The following is a 26060-nucleotide window of genomic DNA, read 5'->3' as shown; positions in this document are numbered from 1 at the left end:
TGTTTATTTAGGGTAGCCTCCGGAAAAAGCGTGCCAGGCGTGCTTCTATAAAAGAAACCATGAGAAACTACCTATCACGGTAAAGCTACCGCTTATAGCGTATAGATTGCGAAAATAATAAAAGTTTTGATTGGTTTTGTTTCGGTAGACACGTGCAAGCCATTAAAGACAAAACTGATGGTGTTTGTTTAACTGAGTTACCAGCCTTTGCGTTACCGCGGACAACCAGTCAGCAGATGAAAGGCTAGAAAAGGATGTGAGGCTTTTCCGATATTCCTATTGGTTCGCGAGAGAATCTTTATTGAAGTTGGACAAAAGAAAATAATCAGTCGGTTCCGTTAAAGCCTCATACGTTTTTGTGCGTTAGCTAGTATGCAATGAATGGTCTGACCAAGTTTCATCAAAATCCAACAAAACTACATACCCTTGCAATTCGTTTAAGTAAAGTCAGCTCGCGTGAAAACAGACATCAAAGTTTCGGTCTTCAAAGAGATTGAGTTAGGTTTTTGTCGAGGGTCAAGGGTCGTAGGTAAAATGTCAAGGGTTCAAAAAAAGTTAGTGGTATTTATTATTCATTCACTTACTTAATTATTTTTATTATTTTACTTGTATCTTGCGGTCAGAAATGTCCGCAAGTTAACTAGGGCGTTTCCTCTCTTTATTACTTTCTCGCATTCTTGCGCGTGTTTCAGTGCGTTATAAAGTTCGTGGGGGAAGGACTTTTGACTGCGTTCTCCTTCCTAAGTAATCTCTGTTTCGATTTGTTGGATGTCTTTTGAAACATGCAATGCCAGACATGGAAAACAAACTAGAGCAATAAGGGCTTGAAGTGACATTCAATCCACCTGAGGACGGGGATTGCCTCTATTCCTCGGCTACACAGGCTCTAGGCATTGAAACTCAGAGCCTGAAGAACGTGATTTTCGAGTACCTAAAGAACGAAAGTGCAAAAGCGAGACACTGATATCAAATGTTTTCGTTATAGCTCGATTGTCGCTCTTATTTTGAAGCCTTATTTACTCTGTAAAATACTTCTGCCGTCGCAATTTATCGCCAAAAGCATTTCTTGTCCGCTGAAACGGCCGCCAGAAATAACTCATGGTTCGTTTTACGTGATCTAGGTGCAGATGTCGACAAATTTATAAAGGTCTCCGCGCTCCAGGAAAAATAAGTGATAATCAATAATAAATCGAGACCCACGGACAAAAGTCCGGGAAAAACCGTCAACCCTCTGCTGAAGACTTTTTAAATCATTACAGCTTTCACTATTCGGTACCAACTACCCTAAAATGATAATGGTCACCATATTTTTTTATATGCCTATTCTCATCCTATATAATTTAATTCATTTATCTTATTTTTTTGTTATTGCAGTGCGCACTCGGCCGTTTAGTTGGTAAGGGTCTTTCAGCGGTCGAAAGTCCTTTTCAAGAGAAAAGAAAATCCGTTTGTTTTCTTACACCATTTATTCTCTTTTGCGATATGTCAGCTTTTGTTCCAGCCCGTACACATGATTCTACTTATTTCATTTTTGATGTCCCTTTCCGATCAAGGGGTCGATAATAAGAGTCATGAGAGTAGTGTCCTTTAAGTATTTCTTTCAGTATTTAGAATGACTTGGGCGTCATGTTGTGAGAAGATTTTGTTATTTTCATATTTCTCCACCAAGTCTAGGTTTTTCAAACGTTTGAACGATATTCCCGACATATTTTCACCCTGCCGAACAACCAGCCAAAGCATTTTAGAAAAACTCCCACTATCTATTTAGATTTGAAATGCTTGGTTTGTTTTTACCTAAATCCCCTTGCGAAATCAAAAACCGTAATTGTTTGTTCTGATGGTCCGTGTTCCCTGCAGACATTCCAGAGTTCATTACTTTAAAGAATCTCGACATAATTCCAGATTCTTTAATGTAACTTTTTGAGGCAAGGATGGTAATATTCCAAGAGAGAATATTTCATTTAAAGCTGGATTGATTTTTCCGAAGTTAGGGGGAAACAGTCACATTTGAATAAAGCTATATCGCGGAAGCGAAAAAGGCCGGAGATTGTTTAAAAGAAGAAGCTAAAAGGGCGGGCAACGCCACTAGAGAACTAACCGTAACGTCGCACCACGTTGGTCGCTATAGAAATAAGAGCCCAAGATCATGTTGGGAACGAAGTGATTCCATCACTAACAGAGCCGGCTTTTTAAAGAAAACCTAGCAGTTGGGTAGTGCATGCCCCTTTATTGGATAGAAGTATATCGGAAGACTGGGGCAAACACTGCATGAAATGCCGACTATACGCCGGGAACGATATACTGATGTATAATGATTTTGTTGAATAAGGATTGTATACTGCTCAGTATATTTCTTTTTCTTATCCATGTGTGTATTGAAAATTATACTTTCCTTACACATAGTGTAAGGTGAATTTACAAGTAATTTAACATACTTAGAAAAAAGCTCTTAACTGGACACATTTAGTAATGATATGTACACTGCAAAATGAGAAGAGCCAAACGATCCCAAAAGCCAAATTGGCCTCAATTTATCGAGGGCCAATTTGGCCAATTAAGGTTCGTTTTCGACTATTTTAGCCAAAACGGGTGAGATAAGTACCATTTCGACTCTTCCAGAGTCTGAATTGGCCCCTATGAATTCTACGTTGAGGGAACTTTTTTTCAATTTGGCCCTTCAAGGAGCCAAGTAGGATTTACCAATTTGGCCCCAGGAAGGCGCAATAATTGTACACACAGTGAACAGCGTTATTTCTTTTTGATAAAGGCTGATAGTTTCGAAAGAAACTGTTTGGGGCTGCGTCGGTGGGAGTAACGAAATAGTTTGGATATATCAACAAAGTTGAAATGGTAAATTGGCCACCGTAACCATTACAAAAGCTGACGTTTGGAGCGTTAGCCCTTCGTCGGAGCGAAAGACGAAGGGCTAACGCTCGAAACGTCAGCTTTTGTAATCGTTACGGTGGCCAATTTACCATTATTACTTTTTGCTCAGTTTTATGCCGTGAACTTTTAAACGATTAAAATTTTGTTATAAAAGCGATTTCCTTCCAAAACTCGTCCTTCTTTAGCTAGCTAGTGCGTCTCAGCAGCTTCTTCTTCGTATGTCATTAGTCGAACGAACCTAGCTATAGCTAGACTTTATGCGTCGGACTCAATAATGAACTACAGTAGCGAGGAGTGTGTTTCTTGCCTCCAGTCGCATGGATTTTCTCAAGAGACTTTAAGAGAGGATAGGTAAGCTAAACAAATTTGCTTAACAACACCTTTTATTGCAACTTTATCTACACAAACTTGACTCCTCCTAAAATCTTTGTTCGTATCTTATCTTGCAGAAAAGGACGGTTTCGATGGTGCAGATCTCCTTGGCACTGCTTAAGTTCTAGAATAACTAAGGCACTACTTTCCCTTAATAAAAGAGCGACTAAAATTCAAAAAATTGATCTTGATGAACGCTTAACCTAGACGGATGGGGCGATTTCTTCGTCGGTAATATAATTGATTTTCCCGCCTAAGAATGTGACACATGCGTGGGTCCTCTGAGTCTCGGCGGTTTCACAAGTAAGGTCATGTGTTCTCATTTTGTCGCCAAGAGACAGAGACGGTTACAATTCGAATACTGCATTTGCACAAGATGAACATGATTTCTTTTAAGACTCTCTGATTTTAGGACTACTCACTCCGAATTCTTAAACTTTTCCTTGAATAAATTAGTTGATATTTTTATGTCCATGTCTTAGTTTGTCTCCACTTAAACTGAATTCTTTGCTCTTTCTATTTTAGTGTGCAGAATCAAGTTCTACGAGAATTTCGTTTTACTCGTCGATTGACGATTCACAAAACAGCAGCGATGATGAAAATTTAAAACTAACATCGACACCTAATAAAAAGGGAAAATCGCCCAAGGATTTTGGAAGTGTTTTTTCTGCCAGAAAGCCTCAAAATCGCTCGTTTGGGGCTTTCAAAGTTCGGCGATTAATTCGGCTCGCTCTCCCTTGTGAAGAAATGTGATAAGGTAGGCCGCTTAGGCCTCAAGATCCCACACCACCTCGTATTCGAGACAAAAGTTTTTTGCCTTCTAGGTCTTATTTTCCCAACGAAACTCAACAGGCCACAGAAGGCTTATCCAGCTGTTATGGAGACTCAGTTTTAAATCATTCAATTCAACAGTTTACGAGAGAATGGAACGCAAATTTGTAGATTTGGAGCTCTTCTAGGGATCCAGTTATGAGGGGTACTCAAAGAAATTTCAAACATGCCTTTCGGTATCGAGTTTCGGACCCAGCCATCCTACCCGAGGTACAAAAATTGGAAAAATGTGAAAAATTGTGTCCCCTGTCGGAACCCCAAAGGCGCTACTTTGTACTTCCGGCTGATGTCAAAAGCCAAAATCGACCAATAAGAATAAAGCGCTAAAAAAACGTGTCTGCGATTTGCCATAATTCAATTTCAGTGAAAAGTTAGAGAACATTTTTTAAATAGGATTCAAAACATTTAGAGCGATCGTACAAAAATCGCTCTTTAAATAAAAGTGTTTAGAAATAAAAAACTCGGAGACAATTTTCGTTGTTTATATGTAAAACTAGCTACTGTCAAAATTGAGAGCAATCGAACAAATTCCCTTTGACTTGTAGCTCTTGAAGGTGATTCGGGCGCTCGCATGTACAAGTCGTAAAAAACTCGACAGTTCATTTTTTTCAAAGTTTTTGGTATAGTCTGATAGCCAAACCTATAAGCTTTAATTTGATATAGGGGTTTAGATATCTACAGTTTAAACCGGACGCGCTCAATCGCTTGCACGCGAGACACCAACTGAAGGTGCACGCTAACCTTAAAAGGTCTTCACTTTTTGTTCTCTCCATAAAATTAATATAGAGGGCAAGGCAGATGTGCTAAAGTCGAGCTAAACGGTCCTAAACCAGCCATGAAAACTCAAACATTGCAAAGGAACAATTACTCAAGCGAGGTAAATTTGTTTTTATTCAAAGCTAGTTCAGATTTTTATGTTGAGAGTGCCGGACCTTACATTCCCCTACAAATCCTTATATTTCGCCCAGTACACAACCTAAACATATTTGCATATTTCTTTGTACGCGAGCTTGTACCTTCTAAGGCCTACCAGTCTAAAGATCCCTTGTGTCTTAGAACTGGTCATGGTAAGCTGCTGAAGTAGGGCTCCAAAAGACTTTTAAACCGCTAGACGGTTAAAATTGAGTTGCCTTTGGGACGGTTGGCAGTGAAAATTAATCATTTTTGACCGTTGACGATGAACTCTTAGGCCGTTTGCTGACGGTTGAACCCCGCTGCGACCAATCTTGCGACTGTGCAGTTCAAAGTGTGCTACCCAAGTGGTTTTATTGTCAGATCTTAAATAGAACCTTAATATCACGAGTGTGGTGGCTGGCAAAATCGACTCGGAGCCCCATTTTTTTCAACACTAACGCCAATAACAGATTTCCGCAACTGAGCAATTTAATTCGTACTACATAGTGGCGCACTGCACTTCTGAGAGGGAGGCGGTTACAGACGGAATCCCTCATTTATTGCTACAAAAAGTTACGGGGAATAATATTTAGGCTTTCAACGTCATATTCGGTTATGAAATAAAAGAATTAAAATATTTTTATTCAAAGCTCAGATGGACATCTTATATGGGTGGGAAAAACAACGCTGGTTGACTGTGATAAAATCTCCAACTTGCACTTCTTAACCCTAATTTTTTCACACTTTAGCAAAGTTGAAGTAGGAAAACTCTTGGTCGAGTGTGAGCCTTTTTGCTTCAGTACAATGTACACCAAGAACTCTGTAACAACTCTTCGCATTTTTAGCTTTTATCCTCCCTTCAGTTTTATCAAATTGCTTCTTAAAATGGCCATAAGTTTTTGCGTTTTTTTTTAAGTCAATAGTCCTTTTTACAGTTGTGGGCTTGGTGGCCAAGCCTTTGAACAGGAGTGAGGCTAAGGGTGACCCTGTTGTGATAGAGACCTGTATCTAGTTAGCATGATAACAATGAAATTTGCATTTGAAAAGCAGCAACATCTCTATCATAACAAGGTCACCCTTAGCCTCACTCGTGTTGAAAGGCTTGGCCATCAAGCCCACAACTGTACAAAGGACTATTGAGACACAGTTCTTATCAAAATAGTGACAGTTCAAAAGATGTGGCATCGTACTCGTTTAACAGAAAACTACGATTTACATCCTTAGCGAGCCCTCTGCCAAATAATAGTCTCCATTTTTTTTAATTTTGCGCGCCAAATTTGGGTGATAAATCATGCGCAAAAAAGATCTAAAATGTACATGTAATACAAGGGAATCACCTCGAGGATTCAATCAAGGATTAGTCTTTGTTTCACGAGCTTTAAACGAGTTTAGCATTTTACTTGTTTGATAAAACGCAAGAACTTTTAAAATCTCCGTCATCTGATGTGTCTTGCATCACTAAGAATATTTGCTAAAGTAAACTGCAACCATCAGGCAATTTTTTGCATCATGCTCACCATCCTTCAAGTGCGCTTGAATTACATTAGATTCCTCCGCTGACTTATTTCTAGAAACATCTTCTTTCCTGTCTCCTTTTTCCTTTATATAAACGTCTCTTTTATTTTGTTTTCGTGTTCTGGTAAGAGGTGATCTGAATTTGTCGGTCTAAATTGTTAGTAGTTCTCAATTTCGCCACTGTGATTGGTTTCCTCACCGTTCAACGAAAGATAGTTTCACTTACAAAAAAAGGCAGTAAACCAAATTTTAGAGATGTTTACGGGAAAGATAAAGTGACAAGCCTGTTGTAGTACGTTACTTTGTAATTATTCATTTGTATAAATGATCTGAGTTTGCAATTGTTTTGTTTAAGTTTTGTGCCTGTTTGAAATAATTTATGGAGAGTGTGATCTAAATTTCAAGTCATTCTATTCATATATGATCACTGTATGTAGGCTTATATACTATGTTCTTCTCTAGAAAAACAAAGAAACAGTGCTACTTACAGAGAGAACTCAACAAATTCAAGGTCTTTAAAAGCTCCCTCTGCTATTTCTTCCAATTGATTGCCGAAGAGATTTCTATAACCATCAAATAATAAAAAGAAAACAGCGTTAGCCTCGAGCTGTTAGGTAATACCGGACGGAATTTTGTTTTTATTCATCATTCCACTTTCAATGCCACTTTGCCATATTAACGAAGTGAAACTCGAAAAATATGCGATGGTAATTCCTTGCAGACCAGGGGATCTTACGGACAGAAAACGGAGCAACAAAATGGCGGAGCTGAACGATCCAAAATTTGATTTTCTTTTTCAATTTTATAGGCTTCCCCTTTTTAATCCTTTAACTCCCTTTGGTGATCAGGACAGAATTTCTCCTTAGAATATCAATACAGTACCAAGCAGGCAAGTGCTGAGAATAAAGAAAATATGAATTAGGGCTGATGGAATAACAAATCCTCCAAACTGACATCGTAAGAATTGTAGAGAAGACAGTCAGGAGAATAACTAATGAGATGTTGGGAGTGAAAGCGTTACCAAAGCGACTTTTTAACTGCATTAGCATTATTAATTGGTCATGAATAACACTTTACTGATGTCACTTGTGTTGTTTTCGTCTTTTGTGCACGCTGTAAGCGATCAATGCGACGCTCGTATTAGGTCCTGAGAATGGTCACGAAAACTAGGAGCAATTAAGATAATTGAAAATTAAATAATCATTGAAGAAAATAAATCCCTTGTTTAATAACAATAATAATCCTTTATTTGCTATAATGACTAAAAATTGACAAAACTCATGTTAAAAGGCTTAAAATGTCTGATAAAAATCTAAGAAAATCTATTGGATTAGTAACGATGATGACAACAACAATAATAATCATAATAATTCGGTTCTCTCAGATCAGACTCGTATCAGACCCAAACTAACTTCGATAACAAAAACGACCAACAGATAAAAATCGCGAAAGCAACTACTAATTCGTATTGAAAGAATTTCAGAAAACATGCATCGAAATTATCCTTATAAAAGTAAATTACATTAAAAAAGTATATGAGTCCTGACGTTGATGCAGTTGTCATTTAATTCTCAACGGCAGATGTCTTTAAAGCGTTTCTTCACATTCTCTACTTCCTGTGGAAAATATTACATTGCTCGTGCATCTCCTCTATGCAACAGTTGTTTGCCCTAAAGTCAATACTGTTATTGCTTTTCACTTTCATATGACACATTCGGCCCCGCCCGCGCAATCCCAGAGAAAAAAGTGAAAGTTGACAAGTGTAGGGCCCGATGGGTTGACCTGGGGCCCGTTTCTCGAAGGTCACGGTAACTTAACGGGCCCGTAAAGCTGTACTGGTTTCATTCAAGATGGGGGTTTCAGTCCTTTTGAAAGTTATGCAATAAAAGTAGCAGCTAAGAAAACGAAACGGACTGGTCAGGGTGTCAGAGCCTGTTTCTCTATTCTTTAACTTTTGATTTTAAAATATGGCTTCCAACCCGTTACCTACCGGGTCTTTCGAGAAATGGGCCTCAGAGCCGGTCAGACCCTAGTGCACTTGTACGGTTTTATTGCAAAAACAAACAAACAAAAAAAACAAAAAGAATTGTTCATTGTTGTTGCAAAAAAAATTAGTTACAGCAGTGAACAAAATGAGAAAATAAGTCAAGTTTTTCGATGAATTGTGACTTTCTTCTTCTGACTCCGAAAAAGGAAAGGTTTCTTACTACAGAATCGTAATTTTTTTTGTGCGAGTTTTCCCGCGCGCGTTAGTCTATCGCATCCTATTTAAGTTAAAATAAAGTTATCGAAATTTTCCAAACTTAGTCGGTGGTCATTTGATAAATTGCTTATTGACCGAATTAGGTCGGGCTGGACGGGAAAATACTTGGCCCTCGTTCACGACGCACCGACCTCTCCGCGCTCGGTCCGTACGTCATGACCTCGAGCCGAATATTCTCCCGTCAGGCCCTTCCACTGAGTCAATAAGCAAATATTATTTTCTTTGCTTAGTTTTGAAAACCAACATTGATTAGTATTTTATTTCTCGTGTGTGGCTACTCTAGGATATTATGCATTCTCACTGTGACGCTAAAAGACCTGGCGCTTCTCTCAGTATTTGATAACTAAGTAATTAATACTGTCAGCATCCTGAATATGAGGATTATTTTGGTATTATCAGATTACCAAAGAACTTCCTCCAAACAATAGTCTCGAACCACTTTTGAGAGTCAGCTGAATAAACGAGCTCGTTAGGGAGTGTCCACAGTTTGTAATGGTATAAGTATAAACGATGGTTCGGTGGATCGCGTCAGGACAAAATTATTAACCCTGACGACCATAAATGACTGACAGAGCCTTCCACATTGTTCATTGAGTCATGAACGGAGCCGAATGAAAAATTCAATAAGATATTGAGGATGTAACTTTCAACACCACTAACTAAAGTTGGTTTATATACCGCATCAGAGAATAATGCTTTTCGTGCGCCAAAATTGGCGAGCGATTTGGAACTGAATAGCAAGTACTATTCACTTCCACTTTTGTGAATAATCGTCAATCATCAAGCTTATGATCATTCTTTTTTTTCTCGCAAACCTTTTCGGGTTCCACAAGGTTTCACAAGTAAATTATAAGTGACGGAGCCGAGAGAAGAATGCTGATGACAAAAATGAGTAGGTTCCTTTAAAAGCAATTCGACCCCTCTTTTGCCAGCTTCGCGGCCTACTCTGCAAATAATCAGAGTAATCTGCAAATAATCAGGTTCATCATCCTCACCAAGTCCTTCTTCTGAAAAACTGGTTTAAAACATAATAAACTAACACTTAAAACAATGAGCGGAATTATTGTCAATCGTGAGTCTTGTAGCAATTTAATCTGTCCTCAAAAGACAACGCCAATTTGCTAAACGAAACACGCACAACCAAAGCCAACTTTTTTTGTAAAATTATATAAGTTACGATCCCTTTATTGAGTTCATCATGAAGAAAAGTAGTTTAATGACTGTTTATGATTAGCAATACTAGACTTGATCTATGTATTTCAGTTAGCATTTTCTACTTGAGATAGTGAGATTAATAAGATACTGTTCCCTCACGGGTAACGATAAACTTCGCTTCCCAAACGCCTTCCTTTGCCTATGTTTCCTGTGCGATTGTAATGAGCCAGGTTTCAGGCAAGATTCTGCTTCTAAGCTATGCTGATATTCTGAAATAATCCAAAAATAGCTTAAAAGGCCATCTTCGATTCGACTTCTTGTGCGCTGTCAAAAAATTTACGAAGCATGCTCGTTGTATTTAAAAAGCTCTGTTATTTCGTGATAGCCCCCTGACATACTTTTGTGCGCTCCAAAGTGTTCTTGAACTTTTCGGCCTGTAGCGACGAAATTTCAGATGATTAAGGATTAGTTGTTGCGTCTCAAGCGACGTCCCAAATGTTGACAACAAGGAAAACGCAAATAGCTATCTGACTGAGATAAATTGGACTTTTTTGCTGGTTTAAAGGTTGTGAGACATTCTGCATGTGCATCAAACTAAGTACATTGCAGGAAAGCGGTCATGGTATATTCGCGGCCACATTGCATAGTCGCCCCCTACCACCTTTGCGAGCTCACCCCCTAACGTGAAACGATTGTCCCCCCTAACAAAAGACAAGTTTTCCCCCAAATTTTTCGACTCATTTCCCTGCACAGAATGAATTCTTTTCAAGTCGAATCTATGATATTTTTGCGACGAACATGAGATTTTCACATGCAAATTAGTAGTCGTGTTAAATGCGCACGACTAATGCATGAGTAATGCAAAGCCGCTACTTTTACTCAAGTCTTAATCTAAAGAGTTTGACGCAATTTTAGGCTTTGTTGAGCAGCAATTTTTAGTTAGGAACAAGTTATCTCGCCCTAATTTCCAACTTCACGCTAGCCCAAAAACTTCAACAGCTTTACAAACGAGTTTTTTACTATCTGGGAGCGAACTGGTAAGGGTGGGGGCGACCTCGTTATATGTTAGGTTGATAGACAGAACATGTATTGGGGCGATTTCACCAGTAACCCAGGTTAGCATATTGTTTAAATTGTTCCACAGACGCTATCCTTTCAAATTTTAATTTTGTTTTCGCACAAATCGCTTCGTGATTCTTGCGATATGAGTTTTCGCGAGCAATTTCATGGGATGACCTTCTTCAGGTAATTAATTTTCTTATAGAAACGTTCAGCCACAAATTTGATAAGCGTGGGCTCTTTTCTCCCTTGACAATAAGTTCCATTTTAATAAGCTCAGACTTAGACTCGTCGAGCTTTTGAGCAGTTTTATTATCGCAATAAAATTAAGCTTACTATAGAGCAATACTTGGCTGTTTATCTGTGGTATGTAGATGATTATATGTAAATAAGTGTTTTTCTTGAAAAGTTCTGCTTTTTGAGAAGCAGTGAGTGCTTGTTTCCAATTGTCTAATTTCCTATCCGTCTCCAGATATCTGAGCACGAACTACTCCAAATTGCTGCAATGGTTCACATCAACTATGCCACGAATAACAATACCATTTTCACTTTCACCTCACAGTGGGATTCTTGGTGGAGAAACTTATCAAATGTCTCACTCAAGAAGTTAACTGAAGACGATAGCTGAAGGCAGCAATAAAGACCATACCGGGGTGACGAAGTTCGTTCGTATGTCATTCATATTTTGTGACCAAGCTCCAAGTGCTAAAATGCTTATGCAATGGCTTGAGTCAACTTTAGTGAACATTCACGTCTCCAACAAGTCGATTGGGGATTGCAAACACGCAGTTCTCCGGACTTCTTCACCACTGGTTGGCAAAGTGTGGGTCAACCTGTCAAATGGCTTATCCACAGGACGCATGAGAAATGATAACATCGAAAAACATGCTGTAATGACTTTATCTGCTTACCTGCACTGAAGCTAAGCAAAATTTTTAAATATTCTTTCACGACTTTTAATTCCTACTGTATTATCGCCGGGTCCTTCGATTTACGAGTAGTATGGTGCGAGTGACAAAAGGTTTGTGAAACAAGACAATCGTTCGCGCCTTTTTCCTCGGTGTAAAAGAAAGCGATGATCACTTTGAACCAATTCTCTCCAAAGGAATGTTTGAGCAGGCCGACTTCATAATCGGTGATTCCCTACTTCAAAGGTGAAATGACTTTAAAACAACACTTCTCTTGCCATAGTTTTAGAAACAGATTCCGACTATACGCGATCTCTCCTCTTTACTTCTTAAATACAGCGAGGCATAATGAAGTGAAACATCCTGGACTGCGAGACTTGTGACGGCGGAACGTTGGTTTCTAACTTTAGGTTTCTTCCTTGTCATGCATTAGTACAAAGTACGTTTGGAAAAATTTTGAACTATTCCACCAAGAGGTATCACTAAGCAAAATTACGTCAGAGAGAGTAAACCACTAAGAGAAGTTCAACGATCAAGTTTTCGGTCCCATTGATTTGATACCAAAAAAAGAACGCGTGACAAAAAATACGAGCAGATAACAACTTACTGCTGATTCAGTTGTTTTAATGTTAAAAAAAGCTGCAATAGAGACACGTTGTGTCCGTTTGAATGGTTTCCAGAAAGCATTAGGTGAAAACGCTGATCCAAGGATGTTAACGCTTCAACAGAGTCTTGTTGGATTGGCATAGGATTTGTATTCTTCCAGGGAATGAACAGACTAATTAAGTCTAGTTGCTGCTCATCAGTGATATCCAGAAATAATTGACTAATATTTGTCCTGTGCCCCAGTCAGCTGAGATCATCAAGTTTAAAGGGCCCCACTCTATTTAATCAAATAAGGCGTGACTATATGTACTTGATTCCGGTTCACTTCCCATCCACGTTCACGGAACGTTTGTCTCAGAAGATGACATATTTCTTTCGATGCTTCTCTTCACGCGGATGATCACACCCATGGACGGGTAAATTTTCATGATGTCCTCACTTTTACGGTGTACACGATTATAGAAACAATGGATTTTTTATGGCAGAGAGAAGGGTGGATTCTAATTCTACGTCGTTTGGTGGTTTTCGCCACATATTCTTCGCTGTCATTTCTGTAAGCAACATCTTATGAGTATAAGAGAAGTTAGTGCGGCATCTATTCACCCTAACTTCCTCTGATGTCATCAAGATACTTACCTGTGTAAGTTGTAGACCTTGATCTACGTTAGTTTTCTTTAAACAAATATTAAGTCAAAGTTTAGGAGTCTTACTTACAGAGTCAGAGAAGAATATCGAGAGCAAGAATGGGTGGTAAAAACTCCTGAAGATAAATTCTTTAATTGGTTGTTGGACAAGTCCCTAGAATAAACAATTACCATAAAAAATGTAAGCTATGATCCGTAAGATAATGTTCTGCAATTGTTTTATTATGCATATTCCTGAGCTGCACTTGTAAAGACAAGAGCACATAAAACTATTGTCTGCTGGTATGAAGTCACTGCTACATATATAAAATCCATCGTCTGTAGGAATGACGCAAAAGAATGTATAATAATATGATTTATGCAGCTGTTTCCAGTGCATTAGAATCTTAAAGAATTATTCTAATGGTTCTTCCAATCCTCAAAATAGTTCTACTTTCGACTCACCATTCAACCACAAAGCATTATAAATTTGTCGGTACACAGGTACGTGAATCGATAAGAAATCGCACTAATTGTAGCTCGGACGAGCTCACCGTCAGTCTGTAGTGATTCTTTCGTTTTCTCATAAACCTAAATGGCTCTTGTAAACAGTCATCCGCTATTAATTCTCTATCAAACTTATTATTATGCGAAAAAGTCAAAGAGCCAATTAAGAATAGGGGCCAAAATTGATTTTCAAAACTAAGTAATCATTTAGTTCTAGCGAGTTCGTTTGCTGTATTCCGAAAGATGTGTCATGGTGCACTTGACAGCACAATTGCCCCTTAATCAATAAACTGCGAGGCAATTTACATGAATCAAAATGATTGCAAGATATTCGGTTCGTCCGTTCGAACCTTGTAATGAAACTCAGGCTTTTAGAGTGGAGCTCAGGGGTTACCTTCTGAAAGCTTATGTTTTTATCTTCTTGACCAAAACATGTCAACACCTTATTTTAATGAACACACACCACAGGCCACAAAACATCACACGTTAAATTTCATCACAGAAACACTGACCAATCAGCTGTTTTTCTCTCAAAATATAGTCGCACTGCTCGAACGCGCACTAGAATTAGCGTTAAAAAAACTATCATTGGAATTGGTGTATGCCTAGGGGATAAGTTCTCTCAGTTTATTTTCTCTTGCCTGAGGCCGAACAGTTCTGTTCAATTAGTATTTTCTGAATTTGGTAACATCTGCTAACAATTACAAATCATGGACGGACGATTTTTGTTTAATTGGCTGGAACGAAGGGAAATTTGAAATTGAGAGAAGCATATATGAAACAGGTTATTAAACCAACTCTACGTGCTCCCTTTTAACTTCTGTTTGGTCCTTCATTCACACATCATAAGCTGAGGAATAAAACCCTCTATTTCAAAGATATCTTAAAAATTTCAACGCACCGGGGCAGTTTACTAATTTCAGTGATTTATTCTTTTCTTTAGAGAAGTTTGTAACATCTGCTTATCTCAGTAGACCTAGAAATTTCAAAACCACGACAGATGATTTTCGCATAATTAGCTAAAGCCTCGGTGAAATCTTAAATTAAATTTGATAAAAGTAAATTAAAAGTAACAAACAGACTGTTAAAGCATCCTTTATATGCATCTCTTTTAACCCCCACCCCTGAGGTATTTTATGTCAAAATCTAAGGCTAAACAAAAAAGCACTCTGTTTGAAAATAGCTTAATTTTGGTTCACTGATTTAAAGTGTGTCACAAGCAGTAATGGTTGTGACGCAGTAAACATTTTTGTAATTTGAATTTTTCCCCATAACATTAAGATGTTTTGCAATGTTCAAGTTACTGCTCCTGAGACAAATTCATGTAATACAATTGGTCCGCTTAAATAATCTTAATAGTCCCTCACCATCTGGTTATCTCTTTGAAAAAAATAATTTGGATATATCAACAACGTTAAAATGGTAAGTTGGCCACCGTAACGATTACAAAAGCTGACGTTTCGAGCGTTAGCCCTTCGTCGGACAAGGGGCTAACGCTCGAAACGTCAGCTTTTGTAATCGTTACGGTGGCCAATTTACCATTTCAACGCTGTTGATATATCCAAATTATTTCGTTACTCCCACCGACGCAGCCCCAAACAGTTTTTTTTTAAAACTATCAGCCTTTATTCTTAAAAAAAAAGATCGAATTGTGTTTGATGAGCTTCATTACATAAGCTTGATAAAACTCGGGTATTTATAACCTTAAAGAAAAATCATCATTATTGAGCTGTCCGTTATCTCTCTGGTCACACCTCTTGCACCTTATGAACTCTTACACATCTGCGCAAGAAAATGTGCAGTGGATATCTACTGATATTAAAAAATAATGTTAACATGTACAATATGACGGAAAAAAATTTTAGCCACTGTCAACCCTTATTGGCGCTTTGTGAAGCAAGAGACTGTAAGGGATCTTACTAGGCAGTTAGGGGTCAGTCGTACAAAGATGACCGCTGGTGGATGTTGTCTCTGTCTAATGTCTGGTATACATATTTACTGGTTTTTCATTCTTCCATCCACGTTGAACGACAAACTCAAACTGAACGAAGGCAAGACCGAAATCCTCATTATTTGGACACCACAACAACTGGTAAGTTGGATAACTCAACGATAAGCTCAAAATGAACTAAGGCGAGACCGAAACAATCATTATTGGGACACGACAATAACTGGGAAGCTAAATAAATGAACGATAAGTTCAAACTGAACGAAGGCGAGACCGAAATCCTCATTATTGGGACACCACAACGACTGCGAACAGTGTATAACTGTCAGTACTCATGTTGGTGACTCGAACATCAAACCTGTGCTAGCGCTAGAAATTAAACTTAATTCCAGACTGCCTATGCCAACTGACATCGCAAATATAAGCAGCTTTTCAGTGATGTCTACAACATTATATTCACCACATTCAAAAAATATCTCTCACAACAGTAAACTGAGGCCCTCATTGGTTCGTTCACTACAATCCGTGAATATGCTGAATAGGCTCCTGCTGTAGTCTTCTGCATTTATCACCAGCTTGCGTTATAACTAAATTGCAACGGATAAAGAATGCTTGGTCTAAACTAATAATAATAATAATAATAATAATAATAATAATAGAAGTCTTTATTCCATCATAAGATAAAACTACATATCTTATGTTACAATGAATTTGAAAAAACTCCAGAAATCTACACACATATTATGAATTAAAAAGTATGTCATTACAATAAATGGAGCTTAAATATCAACCTATTTACAAAGGTGTTCATAAAGCGCTGTGTATTAATTTTCGGGCGCGCGCAGCCTTTTTTCCTAAGATTGTGTACATGTCTTTTGGACAGGAATTATGTCTTTCAGGGGGTGGTAGTTCGTTGGTTTTAGTTTCTTCAAAATGTCTCGGTCTTGTTTGTTTAAAAGGTTCTTGATAAAAACTGGAAATGAGATAAAAACGCGTTTATGACATCGGTCTAAAAAATTTTGTACAACCGTAAGATCGGACTCAGATGCCCCATAGACTGAAAGTGCCTAGCTAAAACTAGCCAAAACAATGGATATAAAAAGATGATCAGTCTCTGCCTGAGAGTAATGTTCCTTTCTCAATGTTCGTAGGACGTGTAAACACTTGTTTGCTTTGACAAGCTTAGTTCTTACATGCTCATCAAATTTTCCGTCACTCTGTAAAGCTACTCCTAGTAAAACGAGGCTATTACATTGGGGAATATTTTTAATTGGAGAGTAGAGTACATTATCATTTTTCTTTCTAACAACCGGCTCTTTACATTTGCAAGGGTTGCAGACCATTCTATTGTCTTTACACCATGTTAAGAACTGTCCTACTAAGTCAGCAGACGGGTCACTACTCCTAGTGATAGGCGAAAGAATAGTGGAATCATCGGCATATTTAAAAAGCACAGGGCAACCATTAAAAAAAATCTCCAAATCGTTCAAAAATATATCAAAAAGATACGGTCCGCTTACACTACCTTCTGTGGTTCCTCTATTGACAGATTTCCACTGTCCTAAAAATTATAACTAACAACACGATGTTGTCTTGCATAGAGGAAACTATGATACCAATTGATAATGTACGGATTTAGAGGTAAGTGTTTCAGTTTGGCAGACAAAATAGCATGGTTCACAAAATCGAAAGCCTTACTGAAATCCATGGTAAAAATTCGCACTGCGCTACAGTCACTACTATCTAAATACTTGTATGTCTGGTGTTGGATAGAGAGCAAGGCATTTGTGCAACTACCCGCCTGTCTATATGCAAATCGGGTGTGGCTCAGGTTGTTCTCAATGACTGACTGTGCTTGTGTACGATACACGACCTTCTCGAACAACCGGGCAATAACGGGAGCAACATTAATACCACGGTAGTCTGACCTTCAGAGAACAAAAATTGTGCCACAAAATCTCACTTATTTTTTAATTACATCGGCTACCGATAAGAAAAGGAGTCGAGTTTAAAACAGCTCCAAATACTTTCACGACTCTTTAAATTATAATTTTTCGGCCCCCTTCTACCGAAAAATGAAACTCAGAAGTCCTTCTTAGTAATACCTGTCTTCAGTCTAAAGCTACCCTAGGTAAACAATTTCTACTGTTCTGTTCCAAAATCCCACTAATATAGAGAGTGCAAATACCATCGAAATCTCACCTTTTTCAGACGAGTGTTTTTATCAGGGCGTTTTATCGTAGAACAAAATTTTCTTTTAATTATATTGCAGTCTTTGGGGTGACTTCGTATTCATATTCCCTTCTCTTCGCAGTTTTGGTTGATTGTACTAGTATTTCAACTCTCAATTGTTACGCAGATTTGAAAATCTCATGTAATCTGCGCGTCATCAATTTATCATGATTATCATTATTAATATTATCGTTATTATCATTAGGCTTTATCCTTCATATAATCCTCACAAACTGCCCCAGTGTCGTCTGGGTCAAGGGGTGCCTTGCATATGTATGAATGCCATCCACCAGAGGAGGAGCAGAACTCCGAAACACAATCGTACAAGGTCAAAAGGATCATTTACATTTTTTTCTTCAAATAATGTCTAATTCGCTGGTTTGAATGAATTCTGTTGCTTATATTTGTGTTGATCCCGGCACTGGCTACCAAGCGTCTGGAGTGTCCTCCCAAACTTACATGTCATTTAATCCAGTGCGACGTAACCACAGCTTAACTAAACAAAGCAGCTAATCATAAAGAGGGTTTTGTGTTGTTTACAATCAGGCCGTACTTTCGCAGAACAGGGGCAGGAGTTTTGAAGGGCCAAATCAGGATCAATTTTGACACCTAACACATGAACATCGCTCAAAGAAGAAATTTTTTTTAATATTTGTCTGTTCAAAAAGCCAAACCGAGATAAAAGATAAGGATAAGCTCAAAACAAACCCTTTCTTCAAATCTGCTGATGAAGGAACTAGAGTTACGCAATAGATGGAACAGTGGCTGACAATGATAAGATATGGTTTCTTGTTTCGTTTCAAAATTATCGAATTACGACTGATTCGGTCAGTTTCTCTATTGTAAAACATCAACAGAAAGCTCCAGCGCAGACATATAATATCGATTTGAGTCGTTTGAACGCAGCCATCGGAAAAAAACTTTTACGAGCAGATCTAGAGTAATTGAAAGAAACCATAGCTCGCCTCAGCGCACTGATTGGTTCACATATTTTTGTAAGATTTAAGGCGTTCGAAGCGGCGACGGCTGATAACTTACCCGTGTTCTTTAAAAGAATAATGTCGAGTTAGTCTGTCGTAAATGGTATGAATTATAATTCGGATAAAAAAGAACTGTGCTATGACATCTTCATAATGCACAACAAAGTAAATAATTTACAAAATCTTGATATGACATGGATTATGGGCTGCTATTTTTAGCGTCATCGAAAGTATCTTCACCTCCACCACTGAAATTTAAATTGGCTTTACTAACTTTCAATGAACGTGAGGCCAAATTGTATTGTTTATTCTGTCTTTTCTGAGGTTGATAAAATCTGCACATGCAAGTAACAATTTAAAAACCGCGAGGCGGGGATCTCAATGAATTAGCTAGAATTATCAAATTGACATGTACAGAAGTGGTAAACAGCTTGTTAAATAAACTTTAGGGCTATGGTTTGACCCCCGTATGGTCAATTATTTACGGTGGCCCAGAAGGCTCAACGCAAACAAAAAATATACTGCAGCAAATAAAAAATATACTGCAGCAAATAAAAAATATACTGCAGCAAATAAAAAATATACTGCAGCAAATAAAAAATATACTGCAGCAAATAAAAAATATACTGTAGCAAATAAAAAAATCAAAACGCAAAGAGAAAAAGTACCGCAGCAAATAAAAAATGCAACGCAAACAAAAAATACTGCAGCAAATAAAATATGCAACGCAAACAAAAAAAAAAGAAAACGCAAACAAAAAAAAATTGGAACGCAACGCCAGGGAAGACTGGGTAATAGTTCTTAGTTTCCCGCCAACACTCGTTCTATCCTTTGCTTGTTCACCTTTCCGAAACCATGTTTTGCGGCGAACTTCTGACAGTACCATGCTGCTCTTTTAAAAAATCGATAATAACTCCATTTTCAAACCCTTCATGAAAGTAATCTTCTATAATCCTACGCAGATCGCTTTCGTCTATAACCAAAAGCGAGTTCCAGTTCATGCTGTTTTGGCGGGAAACTAAGAACTATTACCCAGTCTTCCTTGGCGTTGCGTTCTAATTTTTTTGCTTGCGTTTTCTTTTTTTTTTTTTTGTTTGCGTTGCATATTTTATTTGCTGCAGTACTTTTTGTCTGCGTTGCATTTTTTATTTGCCTCGACACTTTTTTCCTTTGCGTTTTGATTTTTTTTATTTGCTGCAGTATATTTTTTATTTGCTGCAGTATATTTTTTGTTTACGTTGAGCCTTCTGGGCCACCGTAATTATTTAAACATCTGAGGTTGTTTACCGATTTGAAATGGTTAATAAGGATTAATCGTCTCATGCCATCGCCATAAATTTACATGCTATCTTCCCTTTACATTTACCCCATCAATAGTTTTTAACCGTCTTGTTTTCTTTTGAACTGAGCAGATTTCCTTTGTTGGACAGGTTCCTGCAATCAATAGGGCACCACAACGAAGCGTGAACTCCTCTGCCTAAAATAATTTTTTCCTATACTTTGAAAGCATACCATACTTTTTCAAGATGCTATGAACGTTTCCTTCAGTACCTCAAATTCACATTAATGAATATTAAATTAGTTTGTCTTTTCTCTACCCTGGAGATCCTGATGCAAAATAAAATCTCCCAATCAGTTGGCCAACATTTCAAATCGTCTGGTTTTCTGAGCAGTGGCACAATTTTTTAAGAGGGCGAATAGTTAAATCAGATGTGTTGTTTGACGAAAATTCCACGGAATCACAACTTGAAAGAAATGGAGGACAAATTTTTAGATCATCTTTTGTTAAAATTGTTCCAGCCTCGCTGATTATATATTCCAACCGTTTAATGAAACATGAAGTGACCAGGAGTAAGTCCAAAGCGCAAGCACTTAAGTACCTAAGGGAGTCATTCGGAGTTGGTAAAGGTCGAACAGATGAACAGTAACGCAAATATTAGCATATGCAGTAAAATAGCGGTTGCACTGGAGGTTTTTCAGTGGCGGTTGTCCTAATGCGGTCTTTGCAGCGTTTTAGTGGTTGCTCTCAAGCGATTTGGAGCGTTTTTGTGGCAACTGACTTTGAGCTTTCATCAGCGGCGTTATAGCGGTTGTCGTCCTCCTAAACTTTTTATCAACGGTTTCCACTGGTTGTCTTCAAGCGTTCATCAGCGCTTCTATAGCGTTTGTCTCCAGGCCTTCATCATCGCTGTTGAAGCGTTTAAATTCAACCGTACCTAAGCGGTTTATTAGCTGTTGCTTTCGAGCGGTCTTACAGCGGATGCACTTCTGAAGGTTTTTTTTCTTTTTGTCTTTTTTTTCACGGATTTTTTAAAACGGTAATCAGCAGTGTCGTGACAATTGTATTCAAGCGTAAATCAGCGGTGTTGAAGCGGATGTACACAAACCGTTTTTTAGTATCGTTTTTATGGTTGTAATTAAAGCGTTCATTAGCACTGTGGTTGTCTTACAGGATTTACCAGGCGTGTCTAAGTGTGGTGGAGGTCTCCAAGGGTTCACCAGCGGTGATGCAGCGCTTCAACTGTTCCTAAGTGGTTCATTAGTTCTCGCATTCTAGTGGTGTTACAGGAATGCGCCTGTGAGCTGTTTTGAAGAGGATGTCTTTCAATGCTAATCCCTGGAAGTTCTTTTCGCTCACAATGGGGCATTTTTCGATGGTTGTCTTGCAATTGCTATGATACCGCTGATGAACGGTTTAAGAGTCTGTCTACGAGAAGACCGGGCAGGCGTGACACATGCCATCTCACAGATTTCTTTCAAACTTTCACAGATTTAGTTCGAGCTCTCGGCTTATCCTGAGTTATTAGAGTTCCCACAACAAATCCCTAAATTTGACTCGAAAAATGCACTTTCAACGAATCTCTCTCACACCAACAAAATGCGATGGATTTTAATTTCATTTTGTCTAACGGTTTTTTGAACCTTTAGAAAATGATCGCTTAAAGTTGGAATAATTTGATATATCAGAATATCACAGATTTCTTTCAATCTTTCACAGTTTATGAGGGTCACTAATTCATTCAAGAAGCCAGATTTAGTTCCAACTCTCGGCTTATCCCTGAGTCATCAGAGTTCCCACATCAAATCCATAAATCAATCTCGAAAAATGCACTTTTCAAAAAATATTTCTCACACTAACAAAATGCGATGGATTTTAATCGTACTTTGTCTGATAGTTTTTTTGAACCTTCATTAAGAAAACGATCCCTTAAGGTTGGAATAGTTTGATATATCAGAATATCATTTCTGCTAATTTGGAGCAGTTAAATCACGGTACTGGGTAACCAACTATTCGAAAAGATAAATAGAAAATAGGTTTTTGTAATTGCAAATATCTCTCGTGGGGAACATTGTATGTTGTGCAGAACCATATTTCTGAAGTTGTCCTAGCAAAAGAAACCTGCCCTTTCCCGCATTGTACACTTTTCTTAAGCCTTTAAAGGCCATCGAAGTTGATCTTTATCTCACCTCTGCGAAAAAGACGAAAGTACCATATTTTCGACGGGTCACTATTCAAAGTTAAACATTACAAATATGAAGAAATTGGTATTTTCGTTAAGAAAAAAAGGACCATCTGCTATCGCACAAAATTTGAAAGCGGTATTTCATCGTGTTGAGGCGTACGAAGCTGCGGAAGTTGCATATTTTTTCGTTATTTCACGGGGATGGGGGAGGCAACCCCCATGTAGGCGTATTTTGAACTTGTCGATTTATAGGAGAAAGCGAAGCGCGATAGAACCTTTTGATAATTTTTGATAAAGGTTCATCAAAAAGGTCCTTTAGGAAGAATAAAATGACCTAACAACTAACTGTCGGCGTATTCTCGATACTTATGGTCAGTGGCTCTTAAGAGTGCTGGGCTGAGAGCTTGGAAAGCGTACATTGTGGCGCACATTAGCCCACATCGTACGCTTGCCGAACAAGGGCAACTATTTTGTTTTTGTTTTTCTTTTTACTGGGACAGCTTCCAAAATATGGTTCTCAACGAGTTTTAACAGAAAAAATTTGTACTTCTTAACTGAGGGGTAGGGCCTGACGGGAAAATTTTGTTTTGAGGTCACGTGCGACATCCTAGCGCCATAATTAAATGCCAATTATTTTCCCGTCTGTCCCGCCCAAACTCAGTCAAAAAGCATTTTATCATATGATCGCTATGTGCTCAAAATTCCAAAAATCTTGTTTCAACCAAAATTGGACACGATGGACGGGTGCACTCAGTACAACTACAAAAGCTAAATTTAGCATTTTACTTCATGGACTTGATGGGGGGACTCTAATACCCCAGGGATAAGCCACGAGCCTGAACTACTCTGGATTCTTGAATAACTTAATGACCCTCCTAAACTGTGAAAGTTTGACGGAGAAATCGGTGGGATGGCATGTGTCTGATGAACGCGTTAAGACATCTTCTTGAGCTGATAAACCTTGAACGCAACCGTTGTAACAGTGCTGATGAACCTTTGTATACAACAGCTACAACACCGCTAATAAAAGCTGGAACACATCGACTACATGTAAAAGACCACTGATGAACGATTGAATACAACCGCTACAATACCGCTGAAGCTAATGGCACAATGCAAATTCTCTGACACAAACGGGCTGCCGAACTCCTCGTGTAGAGCTTTTTGTATTATTATGATCAGGCCGGTGAACGGACACGGAACATCACTCCTGAATTACAAAATGAAATACCGAATTTATAAAAAAAAAATTAAGCAATCGTGCCTGTCTAAATTCTCAGCTGAGCCACTGATATCTGTTCATTTTACTCATGTGTAAATTTCCAGACTGCTTTAAGTTCCTCCAGAACTCTCAACAAAAATTTAATAGCACACATCGTATACTTACTAAGTTTTTATTTGAGCCACGAACACAAATTTTATTTCACTGTCAGCTATTAAAGAACGAACCTTTGCCCAGTAACTCCCCTTCATGAGTTTTTCATCCGAGTCTGATAGGATACATCAAGATATGACAAACGATACTCACATGTTAACAACATTTTGATAACAATTTAACAGAGATCTTCCATTGTCCCTTGTTGAAGGTTCACTCGATTTTCTAGAATTTCCTTTGTTTAAAATCGATTTTTTTTCGATACTCCAGTTACTTATTTCCTTAAGTATTTCCGTGCCAAATTTCGTGAAATTCTAAAGAGTGGTTCTCAAGAAATAGGCATACTTCCGAGAAAGCCAAATTTCCTTCAATGGCAATTTTTTTACTTACTACGCATGCGTTGCATTTAACTGGGTTCTTTCAGTAACGGCGAAAAAGCTGAGAATTGCTGGGTTCTTTTCACCGTAAACTTATTCTAACATATCTTTGTAAGAAAATATTAAAGCCCTCAATCACCGCGCCAACTATAGAGAAAAATAGCACAGACAATGCGGGTACGTGTTGTGTAAATAAAATGACCGCTCTATTGACGGCATGTTTGTTTTTTGCAATCCTTGTGCGCGTGCTGAATTGCACCAGCAAAAGCGCGCGCGAAAACTGTGTTCAGCCACCTGAAGTGCCACTCCCGCTAGAGGTGGGTCCTCTCGACTGCCCGGTCAAAAAATATTTTCCTAATTTTTTTCCTATGAAAAGGGTTTAGGACACATGTATCAAAAATAGTTTGGTTGTTTTCCAATTCTCTTTTTTTTGCCTCGCCACAAGCGAAAATTAACTTCTGGCTAGACCACCCGTGTAAACAACGATCATAAGTGTAAATTTCACGACTTTTGTCGAGCGCGCTGCGACTGCAGTAGCTAGCTCACGGAATTCCCTCTTGCTTCAAGTTACTAGCTATATTCTGTCAGTTCACAGACAGAATATGGAAACTTCCCTTGAAATCATTTTCATACCAACGTGATCCGAACAGATCCTTCCCTTCGACATTAATTTGCATATCAAAAATGAACCAATGCAAAACAAAGAACTCTCAAGATTTAGGCTTAACTAGGGCTAAAAATACATATCGGAGGATAGTTTATACACCAGGGAAGTCATCAATTGTTTCCAACCTGAGGGTATCTCTTTAGCTCTCATCCACCATCATCTTGAAAACAACGCAAATCAGTGTCTTTGCTTAATCGGGCACGTGTCAAAGCTATTTGCATAATTCTAAAAAATTACGGATACGTCTTTGACCGTTTAAACTTCGTTTGTTTGTCTTCTACGTTAATTATCTTAGGTTTTCATAACAATTGGATGGAAATAAATTGCGAGTCGTCTTAAAACGTTGAATAAACGTGATTAGTCGTAACGCTTGGGTGAAAAAGTAAGCAAAGGGTGATCGGAAGGCGCTTCCTCGATAATTTTCCTTGAATCAGGTCAATAGCCACGTACAGAGTGGAGACGATCAAAATTAAATAATCAAATTTGGCATTCTGGTCATTTCAGACCTAAGGTGTCGCTTAAAAGGACACACAAACAAGTTAAAACATGTATGTTACGGTGTTATCTACAAAACAACCTTCTGCAAGAATTCTTGCTGTTTCTACCGAGGTTTAGCACACGGAATGCAATCAAAAGGCCCTCTTTTCTGAACATTTGCTGCCATAATTAGAGATTTTACGTTGTTACAGTCCACAAAGTTCTTGAGGGACAAGCTTAATCATTCCTCAGCAGGCAAACACGGCCTGGTATGTTGCGTGACCTGACTATGCTAACTTGTCCATTTTTTCCATGACTTGCTTCGCGGATATGTAAATTGAAACTTAAAAGTAATTAATGTAACGAATTAGAACCAAAAGTTATAGATGGGCTGAAATAAAAGAATTGGGGACGGTAATTGAGCTTACATTGGTCTACCCCCCCCCCCCCCTTGGAGGTTCTAGCATACCTCGATCCATCCCTCTCGCTTTGGATAAGTCTTTTACCCATGTGTTTGTTTAGCGGAGAGGAGAGGATCTTCAGTTATAGATATGTTTTGAGAAATTTATCGCACAAAAATGTCTACTTGTTTCATGGAAAGCAAAGACTGTAGTGGATGCGGGTATTAAAGCGGAGCTTCAGTCCCGATATCTCTCCTGGAATGCCAGAACGACGTATCAAGTCATTTGAAGTACCATCTATCTAGCGAAATCCTCGAGTACGAGTCAATTTGGCTTCGTTCCGGTCATTTTGGCTCCAAAAACGAAAAAAATAAAACGGAAGTTTGTATGTTCTAAACATCGGAAAACACTGCAAATGCGGTAAAAGTACTTGTTAGAATCAAGAGCACAAAGGAAAATATGAGGCAGTGAAAGGAGGCCGAGTATTCTTCGCCAGATTGGCTAGAGATGTTTTTTCGAA

The 26060-nt window shown here is 38.3% G+C and overlaps 1 protein-coding gene and 1 long non-coding RNA gene across 2 annotated transcripts in view; both read right to left on the bottom strand.

The window, feature by feature from the left end:
* The window catches only part of LOC148742493 (uncharacterized), a 307714-nt gene that overhangs the window by 185241 nt on the left and 96413 nt on the right, over positions 1-26060 (bottom strand). The window lies entirely within an intron of this gene.
* Positions 1-26060, bottom strand: part of LOC111334734 (uncharacterized) — a 178721-nt gene that overhangs the window by 80519 nt on the left and 72142 nt on the right. Inside the window, exon 9 of the mRNA XM_088747592.1 lies at positions 13204-13287. Within this exon, the coding sequence (XP_088603718.1) occupies positions 13204-13287 (84 nt within the window). The remainder of the gene's footprint in view (positions 1-13203; positions 13288-26060) is intronic.

This window comes from Stylophora pistillata, chromosome 1 (assembly GCF_964205215.1).
Source record: "Stylophora pistillata chromosome 1, jaStyPist1.2, whole genome shotgun sequence".
Lineage (NCBI taxonomy): Eukaryota > Metazoa > Cnidaria > Anthozoa > Scleractinia > Pocilloporidae > Stylophora > Stylophora pistillata.
Note: the sequence above shows the minus strand (reverse complement) of the source record. Positions and strands in the feature narration are given on the sequence as shown.